This window comes from Ochotona curzoniae, unplaced genomic scaffold (genome assembly GCF_017591425.1).
Source record: "Ochotona curzoniae isolate NIBS_2020 unplaced genomic scaffold, NIBS_Ocur_1.0 contig_3520, whole genome shotgun sequence".
In the NCBI taxonomy this organism is placed as follows: domain Eukaryota; kingdom Metazoa; phylum Chordata; class Mammalia; order Lagomorpha; family Ochotonidae; genus Ochotona; species Ochotona curzoniae.
The window spans coordinates 14,762,693-14,777,956 of NW_024465894.1; the positions used below are offsets into that span (position 1 = coordinate 14,762,693).

General features: G+C 59.8%; 2 protein-coding genes across 4 annotated transcripts; one reads left to right on the top strand and one right to left on the bottom strand.

Annotated features, from left to right (window-relative positions):
- The first annotated feature begins 212 nt into the window (after window positions 1–212).
- NECAB3 (N-terminal EF-hand calcium binding protein 3) lies at window positions 213–13,607 on the top strand. Of its 3 annotated transcripts, none has more exons than XM_040981627.1 (13): window positions 213–350; window positions 1,874–1,898; window positions 3,122–3,230; window positions 4,086–4,111; window positions 4,278–4,375; window positions 11,027–11,163; window positions 11,312–11,444; window positions 11,530–11,646; window positions 11,723–11,776; window positions 12,117–12,229; window positions 12,328–12,405; window positions 12,701–12,792; window positions 12,883–13,607. In XM_040981627.1, exons 1-13 carry the CDS (start codon window positions 240–242, stop codon window positions 12,909–12,911), a joined length of 1,122 nt encoding a protein of 373 aa, XP_040837561.1. In that variant the 5' UTR covers window positions 213–239; the 3' UTR covers window positions 12,912–13,607. The 3 variants fall into 3 exon arrangements, with proteins under 3 accessions (XP_040837561.1, XP_040837562.1, XP_040837563.1); XM_040981628.1 differs by having other exon boundaries at window positions 11,312–11,430; window positions 11,567–11,646; XM_040981629.1 differs by lacking the exon at window positions 11,723–11,776 and having other exon boundaries at window positions 11,312–11,430; window positions 11,567–11,646; window positions 12,135–12,229.
- On the bottom strand, window positions 5,293–6,444 carry ACTL10 (actin like 10). The gene has a single exon (XM_040981227.1). It carries the CDS (start codon window positions 6,442–6,444, stop codon window positions 5,293–5,295), a length of 1,152 nt encoding a protein of 383 aa, XP_040837161.1.
- Window positions 13,608–15,264: the final 1,657 nt, after the last annotated feature.

Here is a 15,264-nt window from a genome sequence, read left to right on the forward strand (position 1 = left end):
AGGAACATGGAGCGGTTTGGATGCTGCAGCCAGGACGCCGGCTTTGTAAATGGGGGAAGCTGAGGCCGGGGCAGGGCTTGCGGAGGGTGGGGGTCTCGGCTCCTTGCGAGGGGGCGTGGCTGGAGGCGTGGCTCACGGCGGCGCCAATGCGCTGCTGCCCGCCGCCCTCCGAGGTGCTGGCGGCCAGCGCCGGCAGAGCCAGAGCGCAGCCCAGCCGGAGGCGAGCGGCTGGCGACACCATGGCGTGCGCAGGGCTGCTCACTGTGTGCCTGCTGCGGCCGCCCACCGCCCGGGCCCCACGAACGCCCGCGGCAGACGCTGGGCCCGCCGGACACGCTCTCTTCCAGGACGTGAGTGGGGCTCGGGCTGGCTTGAGGGGTCTCTGGGTCTCTTGTCTTCCCTTGCCAGTCTCTGGCTCCCTGCTTGTTTGTCTGTCTCTCCCACTACCTTGAGGCCTTGCCCCTGTTCCCCCATCCTCCAGGTCTGTTCTCTTGTGGTCCTTCAGACTGTCTTATCTGGGCCGCCTTGTGTTCGTCCTTGTCCCTGTCTCAGCAGCCCCCAACCCGTCCCGTGTGGGGGTGGGTGCAGCCTCCCCACACAGTCCTGTGTAAGTGCCAGGATGCAGGAGGAGGTCTCACCCTGACCCCCAGAGTCCTACAGCTGTAGGAGTGGCCCGAGTCCCCCTGGGCAGCAGTGTGGAGCAGCCTGGCTGGCCTTCAGCCACACTCTTCACCCCCAGGCTGAGTCCCTCTCACTCGCTGCCTGCCCCCACTCTGGTGGGGAGAAGCAGTACTCCTGCCCCCTCCTCACTGCCCCTGTGACTCAGCATCTTGGCTGCAGACCTCCTGGCTGGCAGGGACCTGACTGTCCCCCATCTCAGATTGGAAAACTGAGGCCTGAAGGGCTCTGTCCCTGATCATGCATGCACACAGGGACATCACAGGGTGTGGCCTGTCTGTTGCATCTTATCACCCCTGCCTGCAACAGCAACAGCTTCCCAGGGTGACCAAGCCACACTGGACTGCTATGTGACCCTGAGCCAGGGACAGAGCTGTTGTGAGCAGGCCGGGGCTTGGGCTCCGTCCTGTGCTTCACTGACCCCACACACATGCATCAGGAGGGCCTCTTGTCCAGGCTTCTTGTGCTGCCAGCTGGTTCCCCCTGTGCTGGGCTGCACTGGGAGGACCTGGAGTCTCTGATCCTGAGACCTGTTTTGATTATACTGTTTGTATGTAGGGCCCTTCTCTGTTTCATATATGAAATCCACCCCTCGCTCCCTGCTGGAACACCTGTACATGCCCTGTGCATTGCCGCTTTCCTATCAGGATACAACTAAAAGGTTAACCTCAGGCTGCTCCCTCATCCCCCATACTTTGCTAGTGGACAAGCTAAGGCATGGCAAAGACAGGACTGGCTGCTGCCTGCATGGCAGTCTTCAGGAAGCACAAGGAAACAGCCCAGAGAGGGCAGTGACTGGCAGAGACCATGGCCACACAGCAGAGCTAGGGGTTCAGGTCTGGGACAGCTGCCCAGGCTGCTTAGGCTGCATCTTGGCCATCTCCCCAGCCTTTCTCAAACTCGGACCTAGCCAAGGTCCAATGCATCAGATGGACATTGGGTCAGACTATGGGACGTAGGTGTGCAGGGAACCAGCCTGGAGCACCCCTTCCCCTCCGCTCCCCCTACCCTGTGGGCCAGGCCCTGCGGGGGAAGTAAGCAAGTGATGCGACCTGCTGGGTGCTCTTCCTGTGTGACCCTAGCAGGCACAGCTCCTGCAGGGCTGAGCTGAGCAGCGAGCCTGGCTTAGACTGGGCAGAGGGGCGTGGGGTGGGGACACCACTCACAGCTCACTGACTGCCCATTTGTTCTCCAGGTGTTCCGCAGAGCAGACAAGAATGGTGAGTGTGGCTTCCCCTGGATTCCTCAGTTGGGTAGGGTGAGAGTCTCAGGGAGACCCTGGGGGAGCTGGAAGCTTGTAGGGGCACAGTTGAGGATAGAGCCAAGCTCTGGGAGGATCTGAAGCCAGAGAAGTGATCAGCAGCCTCTCTGGAGGAGATGCCGCCTTAGCTGGGTGTGGCAGGAAGTAGGCAAGTGTGGTTTGGCTACAGCTGGAGGCCTGTGGAGGTAATGCTCACACAGTGCCTGGCACAGGGACTGGTACTCTCAGTAGATGACCTCCTGTTGTCCTAACAACCACCAGCGAGGTGGGAATCCCTCATCTGAGGCCACAAAGGAGCAGAGGATTGGAGGGACCTTTTCCTGGTGGGCCTGGAACCCACCTCCGTGTGATGCAGAGTTCTAGATTCCCTGTGTGAGGGGTTGGAAAACGGAGACAAGGCCTTGTTGGGGACTTAACTCAGATTTCAGAGGGCTCCGTCAGCTTCCACCTGACCTGCATCTAGGCCCAGAGAAGGCCTGAAGTTAGCCAAGCCTTAGACGGTTGCAGCTGGGTCCTGGGTGGCCTCAGAGCCAGCCCAGGGGGCCCCCTTGAAGCACAGGTGCTGCAGCAGATGATGGGGGTGTGGCCTGTGGTACCCTGCTGGCCCATGGAAGCCTGCATCTGCTGCTGTTTGTGGACTTTGGTCCCTCTTGTGCTGCAGCCTCCTCCAGGCAGGGCCCTGACCTCACTCCCCTGGAGTGTCTTCAGGCTGAGCAAGACCAGTGTCTCACACTGGGGAAGACTCAGACTGCATGTGGATTCTGCACTAGCACACCTAGAGACCAGATATTCTATTTCCTTTGTCATCCCCTGCGAGTACTCTGCCTCTGCTCTACAGCCTCCTGGCCAGCCAGGCGTTTCCAACAGGCCCCAATGATGATTCCCCCTGCCTTCCCGGGGCTTCTCTGTGGAAGGTCCTGGGCCTGGAGCGAGGCTGTCTGCTCTCCTGTTCTTCCTTTGGCATGCCTTTCTTACGTGCCTACCCAGAGCCATACACAAAGTACCCTGTCCCTTGGCTTCTTGCAGATGGGCCCTGGATCTGTGGGAGCTGTGACCATTTGTCCCCAGACTATCCTATCCCCTACTCAGAGTCCCATCCCCGCTCTGGGGGCTGGGCCCCAGGGGCAGGGCTGCGGTCAGGCTCATGGAGACTGACTGCTCCGTGTCTCACCCTTGCTGCAGACGACGGGAAGCTCTCGTTTGAGGAATTCCAGAATTACTTTGCCGATGGTGTCCTCAGCCCAGGGGAGCTGTGGGAATTGTTCAGTGGCATTGATGGGCACCCCAATGAGTGAGTACGAGAGAGGGGACTGGGCTGGAGAGAGCGGGGTGGATCCAAGACCAAGTCCTCACCCTGCTGTGTCCCCTGTTGCCTCAGTTCTTTCTAGCCAGGGAGAGATGCCAGGGCTCTGTGCCAGTATTGCCCATGTTTCTCCCCCTCCCCCGCTCCATTCTTGCCCACTATACTGCCTCCAGCTGGGACCCCAAAATAGCCAGGCCTGAGTCACCACCCAGTAGCTCAGCACCCTTCCTCCCCTTCCTGCAGGCACCAAAGGATGCCTGGGGACAGCTGGGCCCTGCCTGCTCCCCGCCAGGGCTGCAGGTGCACAGGCGTGCGCACACCTCCCTGTGGCACCCCCACATCTACATGGCTCAGCACGAGCTGCGCCCCCTCCTGGGCTTTCTCATTTGGACACACGCGCAGGCACAGCTGGGCCTCCGTTTCACTTCCCCCGATCTTGGGAGAAATTCCAGGCCCGGGCCGACATTCAAGGCTCCTGAGAGTTGGACTTCAGCCTTTGAAGTGCTCCCCTTCACTTACCGACCAGGCTTCCCCAGGTTTATCTCTCAAGGCCCAGCCAAGGCTGTACCTCCTCCGAGAACCTCTCTTTGGCCTCCCACATCTTCTGGCTGGCCTTTGGCAGCTCTGAACACTGTTCCCTGATCCAAGTACACATCTGTCTCCCTTGGTCTGAGACCCGCTCGGAGGCCCAGAGTCTGTCCTCAGCATTTGCTGGGGCAGTCTGACCAACTCAGCCTGGGATGGAAGGGATGTCACATCCTTGTCTGCCTAGTGGGGAGCTAATAGGGACTGGGATTGGCCCAGGGCCAGAGTCTGAAGGGCGCCTTCTGTTTGTTCTTGCAGCAACCTGGAAACAGAGAAACTGTGTGGTGAGTAGGCCCATGGCAGCTCTTGTGCCTAGGAGCCTGGGCAGCAGGGAGATGTCCTGATCTCCCCAGTGACTGAGCCATCCCTGGCAGCCACACTTCAGGTTGGGCAGATGGATGGGTGGGGGGTGTGGATCCGGAGACCCCTGAGCAACTCCTCTGCCTGCAGACTACTTCTCGGGACATCTGGGAGTCTACCAGCCTGTGCTGGCTGCACTGGAGGCGCTGAACCGCGCAGTGCTCACTGCCATGGACACCACCAAGCTGGTGAGTGGAAGGGCCTGTGGCTAGAGGCGGAGTGAAGCCAGGGTATGTGCTGTGCCACAAGTCTCCCCTGTGTGGCTCAGGGCTGGGGAGCTAGAAACCTGCGTTCAGATCCTGGCTCTGGCATCTTAGGGCTGTGTCTGTCGTGTTTCTAGGCTCAGTGTTCTTGTCTGTGAACCAGTGATCAGCCACCACACATGGGGTTCAGCCAGGCGATTCAGGCCTCAATTGAGCCAGGGTGAAGGCAAGGGCCTTTGTGGGCGTTGTCTGCTGTGTTCCCAGCAACCCCAGCCTGGTGGGGTTGGACAGGGACTGCAGTGTTCACATGTGTCCAACAGGTGGTGCCCATATGAGTGGGTCGGGGGGGGGGGGGAGGAGTAGGTGACTTTAGCGGCTTCTCTGAGGAGGTGGGGCAGAGCCCATCCCACTAATCCATGAAGGGCAAGCTCAGGCTCTGTAGGTGGAATGGCCTGAGTGGGCAGCTAGGGGCAGGGCTGCATGCAATCTAGGCATAGTCCACTTTCATAGGTTTGCTCCCAGGGCAGGCTGGCAGGGGCTGGGTGTCCACAAGGCCACAGTGGTGAGGGGTGTGTGCGCTGAGGAGGGGACTTGCATATCTGTGAGGTGGATGCAAGTGGTAGGGCATGGCCTTGTTGCCATGGAGATGGAGTCCTGGGATCTGTGGCTGGACAGGTGTCCTTTGAACCAGAAGTGGGCACCAGAGTCAACCTGTAAGTCCACAGGAGGGTGCCGCTTGTCGCAACAGGGGAAGAGTGGCTTGTCACCACAGGACGACCTTGGCAGCTCTAAACACTGCCATTCTTTATTCTCTGGAGTGTCAAGCCTCTGAGGAGCAGTAGCATGGCCGGCCCAGCATCCATGGTGCCCCTTCTTGGGAGGACGCCTGCACGTAGTTCCACTCAGTTGAACACCTCGTGCACCAGTCCAGGGCCGTATTCCTGGTACATGGCCTGGGTCATCCAGCGGCGTTGGAAGGAGTGCAAGGAGGCCACCATGGAGCCACCTGTCCACACGGCTGTGCCACGTCCAGGCCTGGCCACCAGGCGGGGCCTCAAGGCACCATAGCCATGTCGCCGGCACTGTGCCTCCAGTTCCAAATCCAGGCGCTCAGCAAAGCCAGGGAATAGCGTGGAACCACCAGCCAGCACCACTGTGTCAGCCAGCCGTGTTCGCAGTGCGGCCGGCAGTTTCTGCAGGGCCCGGAAGGCCAGTGTAGGCAGGCCTGGCTCAGTCTGGCCCAGCAGACTTGGCTGGAAGATGGGTTCCGGGCAACGGAAGCGTTCGCTGCCCAGGCTGAGGGCACACCCATCGCCCATGCAGAAACTGGCCGGGAAGTGGCGGCTAGGGTCACGGAGATCCGCCTCGAAGTCCAGTGACACATAGCAGCAGTGCTTCTTGAACTGCGTGACCGCCTTGCGGGACAGCGCCTGCGGTCGCAGTTCGGGGCACGCCGCCAGCAGCATGTTCCGCAGATAGCGGGACAAGGTGCTGCCGGCCACGTCCAGCCGGAAAGTGGCCTCTTGCCACGAGTGGCCTGCATAGATGGGTGTGGCATTGCACACGCCTGCGCCCGCCTCTACCGCCAGCCCACTCAGCACGCCGGCAGAGCAGAGGGCCAGCCGCGCCGTGCTAGCCACGTGGCATGCAGGAACTGCCAGGGTCTCGAACAGCAGCTCGGCCACCTTCTCCCGGCCGGCTGGCGGCGCGGACGGCGAATCGCTCACCAGCATGGGCCACTGCTCCGGGCACACGTGCAGGCCGCCCACCAGCAGGCGCTCCCACAGCCCCTCCAGCGCCTCCCAGTCCACGATCACGCCGTGCTTGATTGGGTGTGCGCGCGCCACGCCGCCCGCCAGCTCGCAGCCCGGTGCGCCAGGTCGTACGGGCCGGTCCCAGCTGGGTACCAGGCTGGAACTCTTGAGCACGACTCGCGGCTGGCTCTCGCCCGCGAAGCCCGCCTTGGCGAAACCTGAGCCATGGTCCACCACTACTGCGATGTGCCCAGGGGAGGGCGGCCGGCGGGCCCGGCGGCTCCGAGATGCTGCAGCCATCTTTGGGGTTCAGCTGGGCGCTCCTGAGCTGGGCCCCCCGTCCAACTTTCACCTCTTGGCTCTGCCTCCCAAGCCCCTCCTCTTGGTACCCGAATGGCTGCCAATCAGCCCAAGTTTGCTTTCGCTCCTGAGCTGGGGGCCTGCTTCTGGCCCCCACTGTCAGTCTTGTTTCCAGCCAGACTACCACAGCTTGTGGCTGGCTCTGGGTTCTAACTCCAGGCTCAACGCCAGTCAGCCACGTGGCTTTGCCCCCTGAGCTGCAGCTTGTGGAATACTGCAAGCCAGAGTCGAATCCATTTAGATGCTGAGAAGTCACCCAGAGAGTCAGAGCTGCGGGAATGGAAGGGCCATTCGGACTTGGTGGGAGTTCCGGGTTATGCAGTTGAGGGGAGTAATGAGAACTTGGACTGGACCCATTGTGACCTCAGCCCTCTGCTCCTCCCACGGAAGCTCTGGATCCATCCTTTCATGGGCAGGTGATTTTGACATCCAAGGGCCTGGCTGAGCCTGACTCGTTCCTGCTCCCAACCCTGTCAGTGCTGGGGAGAGCTCAGACTGGGGGCACCTCCCAGGACACTGTGGGGCCAGCTCCCAGAGCTCCCGCACCAGGGGCTGGTGCGAGCGGGCCTGTGTAGCCAGGTTGTGGCTTTGGTCCGAAGCTGGCTTCCTTGCGTTTCTCTGGGTCATGACCTCCTCCCCAGGAGAGACCTGCAGATGTGCTGTTGTCTTAGGGCCATTTTGGTCACTCTTTAAAGGTGGCCATAAGCTGAAATATGGATTTTATTACAGGGCTCGTTTATTTAATGGATGCTGTGGCAAAGGTAAAAGCAGGTTTCTGGAACTAGGTTTGACCTAGCAAGAATGCCAGAATGTGCACTGCCTTGGCATTGTGCATGTTTAACATTTTTTAAAAGTGTATTTGAGAATTTTATTGGAAAGGCAGATTTGCAGAGAGGAGAGACAGAGAAAGAATTTATGTATTTGGAAGGCTGAGTTAGAGGGGAGGAGAGACAGACTTCCATCTATTGGTTTACTTTCCAAATGACTGCAAAGGCCAGGTCTGGGCCGCGCTAAAGCCAGGAGCTTCTTTCTGTTTGCTGCATGGGTCCAGAGGCCAAAGCACTTGAGCCATCCTGTCACTTTCCCAGACAATAAGCAGCAAGCTGAACGGGAAGTGGAGCAGTGGGAAATGAACTGGTGCCCATGTAAGATGCCGGTGCTGAAGGCTAAAGATTAGCATGGTATACTGCAACACACGGCCCTTTGCATTGCCTTTTTCACCGCAACTGCTCAATTACAGTGCCGGGGAAGGAGAGGCTGAGAGGACCTGCTGGGTTGGACCAATTGCTTGTGGCCCCGTGGAGGCCAGGAGTTGAGACTGTCACTGGATGCTGGGGGAGAGTCAGCCCTTACTGAGCACCCATGGGCTGGCCAGTTCTGCCCACCCTGGGCAGTGGATGGAAAGTGGTTTGGGGGGTGGATAAGAAGCACAGGTGTGGCAGGAGGTGCTACCCTTGAGGGCCTTGGGAAGTTAGTTACCCCTCGTGCAGCCACGGAGCTGGGTGTGGCTGGCCTCTCAGGAGAGACTTTGGGACCACAAGGGGCAGTGTGGTCAGAGTTACCAAGAGGGGGTAGAGTGAGCAGGCCCACTTCCCTTGGACATGTAGACCTGGGGACTGGGTGGGGTGGGGGATCTGGAGTGTGCCAGGAGGGCACAGCTACCGTTCCCGGCAGCCCTTGTCGTTTTGCTGCTGTTGAGTGGGATCTCAACGCTGTCCAGGATAGCTTTGGGGGTGGGGTGGGGCCGTTGCTTGGGCCCCAGCTTTGCCTTACATAGATACCCCCAGGCAAGCTGGCAGGCTGCAGGTTTCTCCTAGCTCTTTATTGCACCAGGAGTCTGCACCGTGGGCTCAGGGCCGCCGGCGCGGGCAGCGACGCCGCTTGCATGGCCACTCTTCACCCGGGTTGCGCTCGCCGCTCTCCTGGTTGCAGGCGGGCATACTGGCACCGCGCCTTGGTACGCTGGGCCGCGCCTTGGCTCCGGGCGGGCCCCCTGTGTGGCGCCCCTGCTCCTGCTGCCTCGCGTCCAGCAAGAGCAGCAGCACCAGGATCTTTTTCATCTCTCTTGCACGTGCCCCCTCACGCCGCCCTGCACCATCGCCGGCTCCCTGCAGCATGGACGCTGGCGCGGTAGAGCGCACCGAGCGGCTGGGCGCGTCTTCCCGGCGCCGCACTCTGGGGCCAGCTGCCGCCGCCTCGGCAGGCTGCTGCCGCCTGTCCAACTGAAAAAGCAGCACAATCTTGGCCTGAAGCGGGGAAGGGGGCAGGGCATGAGGGCAGGGTCCCCTTCTTCCCCTGGAGGAGGTGTGTGTGTGGAGTGTGCGCTATCCCTGCCCTGTCATTCAGGCCCAGGAGAGGTACACCCTTCCCTTCTCCGCGCCAAGGACCCCCACTCAGCCTTCCTGGGAGACTCGGGCCCACCCTCCAGGGCCTCCACCCATTTAACAGAAGGGTAGCAGTACTGAAGCTAGGGGACCCCAACTCCCTGTCTGTCTTCCTGGAGGTGGGAAGCCTGGGGACGTTCTGGTTCCTGGCCTCCTTGAACTCTGGGAGCCTCGTGCTGGCCCGAGCCTCTAGGTGTGCCCGCTGCCCACCCCCCCTAGCACTCACACCCGGTTTCTTGCTGTGGAAGTGGCAGAAGAGCTGTTTGCGCTCAGCCGTGTCCATCCCCTTGTCCTTGCAGGCCCGCTTGCTCCTCCTCTGGGAACTGTTGTTTCCCATGGCAGGGCTAGTCACCACTGGGGGCCACGGCCCAGGCCTCCCCTGCCCTGCTTTGTGGTGGGGGACCCTGGGATAGCCCTGGTCTGGAGGCCATATTGTGACGTCATAGGTTGTCCTTGCCAGCTAGCGCCCCCCTGTGGCAACTCTTGGCTCTGTTCACTCTACCTTTTTCCTACCTGGTGTCCCAGTCCTAAGGCTAGACAGACACCACAGGATCACAGAGGCAGGACTTGTCAGGGTCTGGTATGGAGTTGAAATGGGGGGGGGGGGGAGGTCTGTGCTCCAGGTTTGACCTCTGATCTCCCACTGGCTGTGTGACCTCATGCCTTCATGTCTTGTACATGACCTGGTGTGGCACGGGTACGGGTGACTGCTGGAACTTGAGAAAGCATTTTAGGACCCCAAGAGGGGATTTGTGGAAGGATTTCCTGGGAACACATGCTGCTGGCTTGTTCAAGCATGGGAGGACCTTGCCTCCTTTATGCTGGTCTTCTGGTCACAAACCTGGCCCAGGAACTTGTGCCTGGTGGGCAGGAAGCCCTGTGTGGATGGTTCCTGGAGATGCCCTGTGTGTGTGTGTGTGTGTGTGTGTGTGTGTAGCAGGGGGGTAGGGCAGGGCTGGATCACAACTGCTAGAACTGCCCACTGGGATTCTGTGTACATCTGGCATGGTGGAGGGAGTCCCAGGACATGGCCGCCTGTTGCATGTAGCAGTAGGCAGATTCCTTGTTGGTGTCAAGTCTGAAGGTTGCCATGGTGACAGCTCTGTGGGGGAGGAGGACTCTTGTGGCAGGCCCTGGGCTGAGTTCTGAAGAGGACTTCCTGACAGGGTTGCCAGCAACTCCGTGTGATGAGTGCTAATGTTCCTGTGTTAGGGAGGCAGAGGCAGGTGGAGGTGAAGGCAGTTGGGGTCTTAGAATCTTGAGATGGACAGCCCTGGGCTGTGCTAGTGGTCAGCTTCCTGGTCTTTGCTCATCTTTGGGAGGGACTGATAGTTTTTGTTGGGACTAGTACTGGTGTGTGTGTGTGTGTGTGTGTGTGTGTGTGTGTGTGTGTACACAGCAGCCTGTGTGACCTGTGTCTGTCTGGAGTGTCCATTACAGAGTGTCTGGGGGTGTGTGTGTGTGTGTGTGTGTGTGTGTGTGTGTGTGTGTGTGTGTGTACACAGCAGCCTGTGTGACCTGTGTCTGTCTGGAGTGTCCATTACAGAGTGTCTGGGGGTGTGTGTGTGTGTGTGTGTGTGTGTGTGTGTGTGTGTGTGTGTACACAGCAGCCTGTGTGACCTGTGTCTGTCTGGAGTGTCCATTACAGAGTGTCTGGGGGTGTGTGTGTGTGTGTGTGTGTGTGTGTGTGTGTGTGTGTGTGTGTGTGTACACAGCAGCCTGTGTGACCTGTGTCTGTCTGGAGTGTCCATTACAGAGTGTCTGGTGAATATTGGTTACATGAATGAATGAGCACATTTGTAGGCCAAGTTTGGGGCCAGCTGTAGGACATTTACACGATGCTGTCCTAACTGGCCCTGGGATGCCCTTGCATACTGTCCTTAGCCCCTCACCCAGCCCAGCTATGCTGGGGGCTCACTGGCCAGATCATTTCTGAAGGCAGTTACCCCAATGGGGAAGAGGCCCAGTGGTCCAGAGAAGCCAGCAAGCCAATAGGTAGATGCCTCCTGCGAGTCAGCCTCCTGCCTACAGGCCATGGCCAATCTGACAAGCGAGGTAGCTGAGTAGGGAGGTGGCCATCCTGCCAGGGGGTCCATGCCCATGCCAGAAGATGCCTTGTCCCCTTACCCCCCCTGCAGGAGTATGAGCGGGCCTCCAAGGTGGACCAGTTCATGACACGCTTCTTGCTGCGGGAGACTGTGAGCCAGCTGCAAGCGCTGCAGAGCTCGCTGGAGGGGGCAGCAGACACCCTAGAGGCCCAGGCCCTCAGCCTGCGGTACGTGTGGGCCTTGACGGCCTGTGGCTGTGTGTGTGTCTCAAGCCCTCAAGCTTCCCCACATGGCTGAGTCAGTGCCTTCTTGGGCAGGGAGACTGTCAGAGAGCCTGGGTGGTGGGGCTGGTGGGCTGAGTCTCCACTTCCCCAGGTCAGATGAAGACAGCAGCCCAGTGCAGAGCAGGCCGCGTGTTAACCGGCGGGCAGGGCGCCGGGCCCTGAGGATGGTCACTCGGTCACCCACCTGGTCTCCTGGCTCCAATGACACAGGTGTGTCTGAGGCAGTGTGGGAGGTGTGTTGTACCTCCTTTCCCAGGGCATGTCTGTCCACTGTCCTGTGTTTTGCCCTAAAGGGGCTCCTGGCCCAAGGGACCCATGCCTGATACCTCACTGCTGGTCTCCCCAGGGCGGAGCTCCGAGGCCGAGGCACAGTGGCGGCTCCAGGTCAGCCGTCTCCAGGAGCTCATCAACCAGCTCGAGTTCAAGGTGAGTACCGTGTAGGCTGCCTCGTCCCAGCCAGACGCGTGCAGGGGGCTCAGCCTATACTCCATGTCTGTCACAGGCTCCCCGGCTAGAACCCCTGCAGGAAGAGGACTCGGCCAAGGAGCCTGTCTCGGTGAGCAGGGGGAGAGAGGCACGGTCTGCCTGCCTCTGACCTGGCCTCATTGGCCCTGTGGCGCCCACCTGCCCCCAGCCTGGCCTGACTGTCCCTCTGAGCCTCAGTGTCACATCTGTGTCACTCAGGACTAAGTCTGAGCTGGTGTGGATGGAAGCGGACACGGACATGCTGCAGGGGAGGAGGATGATGGCTGGATCATGCCAGTCACTTTAGGGTTGGGGTGAGGTGGCAGGAGCTGCACCCTAGGATGATTCCAATGGGTGCCAGGTCAGGCAGGATGGGGTGCCCCTGCAGCAGCCCATACCTGCTGGCTGGTGGCCCCGGCCTCTCTTGGCAGCATATCCTGGTGGCCCAGAGGCAGGTGCAGGTGGCCGAAGAGGCTCTGCAGGACTTCCACCGAGCCCTGGGCTGCTACATGGACTTCACAGGGGCCCAGAGCCACTGTCTGCAGTAAGTGCCTGGCCAGCTGGGGTGGGGAGCTGGGAGGGCTGCTGGGCAGCACCTTGGCTCCCTGGCTCCCTGGCCTGGCCATCTCTTTGGCTCTGCAGTGTGTCTGCCCAGAAGACGCTCGACAAGGCCTCCTTCACGCTGTATGAGTTCTGGCAGGATGAAGCCTCCTGGAGAAGGTGCGAGCGAGCGAGGGCCCTATAGGGAATCTGGCCTGCCTTCTGGCTCGAATCTAGGACCCTTTGCAAAGTGGGGGCAACTGTAGTCCCACTCCTGAGGTCCAGATGGGGGGGAAAGAACTCAGTTCAGTGTGAGGTACCCAGAAGGCACAGATGTCTGTGCTGGGCCCCGGAGCCTCACTGTGTCCTAGGGAAACAGACACTATTCCCGTTTCTCAGCCAGGGTTTGGGAAACCCAGGGTTGGTATCAGGGAACAGGTGGGGTGGGAGGGTCTGACCGTCTGTGCCCTCCTAGGCACCAGCAGTCGCCCTGCAGCAAGGCCTTCCAGCGCGTCCTCATCGACCACCTGCGGGCTCCGGACACCCTCACCACCGTGTTCTTCCCAGGTGGGTTGTGCCCCCGTGCCCACCACAGCCCTGTACCCAGGAGGGTAGTGGACCTGAGTAGCTCCTGACATGCAACCCTTTGTCCCACAGCCTCCTGGTGGATCATGAACAACAACTGAGCCTGCCCTAAGCTGAGGACCCTGCCTGCTTCGCCAGCTGTTGGAAGGTCCTTGGGGCACTGGGCCGCTTGCTTCCTGTGTCTCCAGCAGCATATTCTGTTGTCTGTAGCTTCGGTCTCCAGGGCCCTCTGGCTTCCTCCCGGCTCAGGAGGTGTGGATGCTGGTTGCTTCTGCCCTGCTTTGTGGTGTGACCCAGGGCAAGGTCCCGTCCCACCTGGGCTGCCTGGCGGGCGGTCCTGTGTTCCTCCTGCTGGCCAGGGGTCTGGCTTTTGCTTGTCCCCAGCCAGTAGCAGAGCCAGGGCTGAAGCTCAGGGAACCCTCAATCCCTCATACCTCATCCAGAGGCAGGACTAGATCAGTCTGCAGAGTGGGGTAAGGACCTGGCTGTCCCCATCACCTTCCTGGACTGCCTCTAGACTTCTAGCACCCCTGTCTGCCACAGACACCTGCCGAGGATCCTGGGTTGGACTGCATGTTATTTGCATAGTATTTGCATGTTCTCATCCCACTCATTCTCAGGGCATTGTGAGAAGCCCCAAGGTGACCTTGCCAAGTAGCAATAATTTGGGCCCAGAACTGCCTGCTGTCCTGAGACTTCTGAACCCCAGCCCAGGACTCCAACAGAGTCAATAAAGGCAGCAGTCACCTGGCATTGCCTCCTGTCTTCTGGGCAGGGCCAGGCCCCAGAACCTATGTGCTTCCTCCTAGACCAGAAACCTTGCTCCCGTCTCACTCTCGCGGACCCACAGCAGAGGCAGTCCCTCCATTCAGGGCCCCACTGTCCTACCCGAAAAAAGGGAGTGAGACCTACCCATGACAGTTGCTTTCTTCAGTACCAAGTTGTCCTGGCATCACCTGCAGGCGGCCATGTGCAGCTGCTAGCCCCAGCTGCCCTGGGTCACTCGTGACAGCATCTTCCCCAGCCCTCGCGCTGTGGGCGCCACTCAGGCTCTCAGCAGTAGGCCCAAGGCATGCGGTCTGGCAGCCTTCCCAATCCTTGCTCTCTGTGAACTGCACTGGCTAGTTTTCCAGCTCCTGTTACTAAGCGCCTGGTGTTAGGTGCCAAGGATGAATTCTGAAGCCAGGAGAGGGAGCCGCAGGCTCCTCGGCCAGCTGCCACGCATGCACTTTCACACTCCCAGCACCTGCCCTGGGGAGTGGCTCAGTGCCAGGTAGGTGCTGGAGAGCGCCACTGCCCCGCAGCACTCAGGTGTGCACACTAGGTGCCCTGACCCAGCCCTTGGGGAATTGAAACCAAAGGATGAAACTGATTGTATCTTTTGGAAGTTGAGACCACTTGAGCAAGACTCCAGGTCCACCAACAGTGAATCCTCAGTGACTCCCAGATGGACAGGGAGGGCAGCAGGCTGAGGCCAAGCCTGAGGGCTGAGTCCTGCACAGGGAATGACAGCCAGGTGATCCCATCAACACCCTCATAAAGACAGGTCATTAGCATCCTCAACTTACACTAGAAGAAACAGGGCCAGAGAACAGCATCTTGCTGCAGGCCACCCAGCAGGCAGGATCTATTCTCTGAGTGTGGAGAAGTGTGTGTGCTGCTTCTAGTAGGATCAGCACCAGGCGGATCACAGTTTGGGCAGGAAGAGAAGTCAGCATATGGAGCAGTGGGCTGCCTCAGGGAGGGGAGGGTTGTGTTGGATCCTGGTCTCCTGAGAAGCTCCCTAAGGAGGCACCCTGGGAATCTCACTGAACTCATGGGCCACAGGCCAGCTTTGGATAAAGCAGGGGTCCTGGCTGGAGGACACAAGTCCAGCCTCGTCCACAAGAGGGCGCGCTGCACCAGTGAGACCCATTCAGGTGTGGTGGGCTTGGGGTTCCCCAAGCTCTTTTGCGGGATGAAGGCTGAGGGATAGCAAGATCAGAAACACGCTCAGGTGCGAAGGACACGCATAGATCGAATGCCTGCTCATCCTAAGGTGTTGGTATTTCCTTCTCCTGGGATGCCAGTCAGTGGCTTCAGACTCCATCCGCTTGCCCTGTCAACTTTTGTATCTGCAGATTGGGGTTGCCTGTGCCAAGGCACGAATTGATTGCCTTTAGGTGGGTGATGGCGCCTTGAGGCTCCCCCACAGACTGCACGTGCTGTGATTACTGAGACTTCATATCTGATCGCTTCCCACGCCTGTGGGCCCCGGAGCCAGTATTCGCCAAGTTCTTGTTGGTGCTCATGGTGCCGCTGCTCTGGGGGCTCATCCTGGGGCTGATGGGTGAGCGCAGAGCAGCAGCAGGCCCCCAAGGAAATGCCACATGCCTGGAAAGATCTTTGAGATTCGTGGGGTTCATTTGAATCCAAGAGTAGCTCCAGAATGGGTCCCAGTTCAGCTTCGCTGCG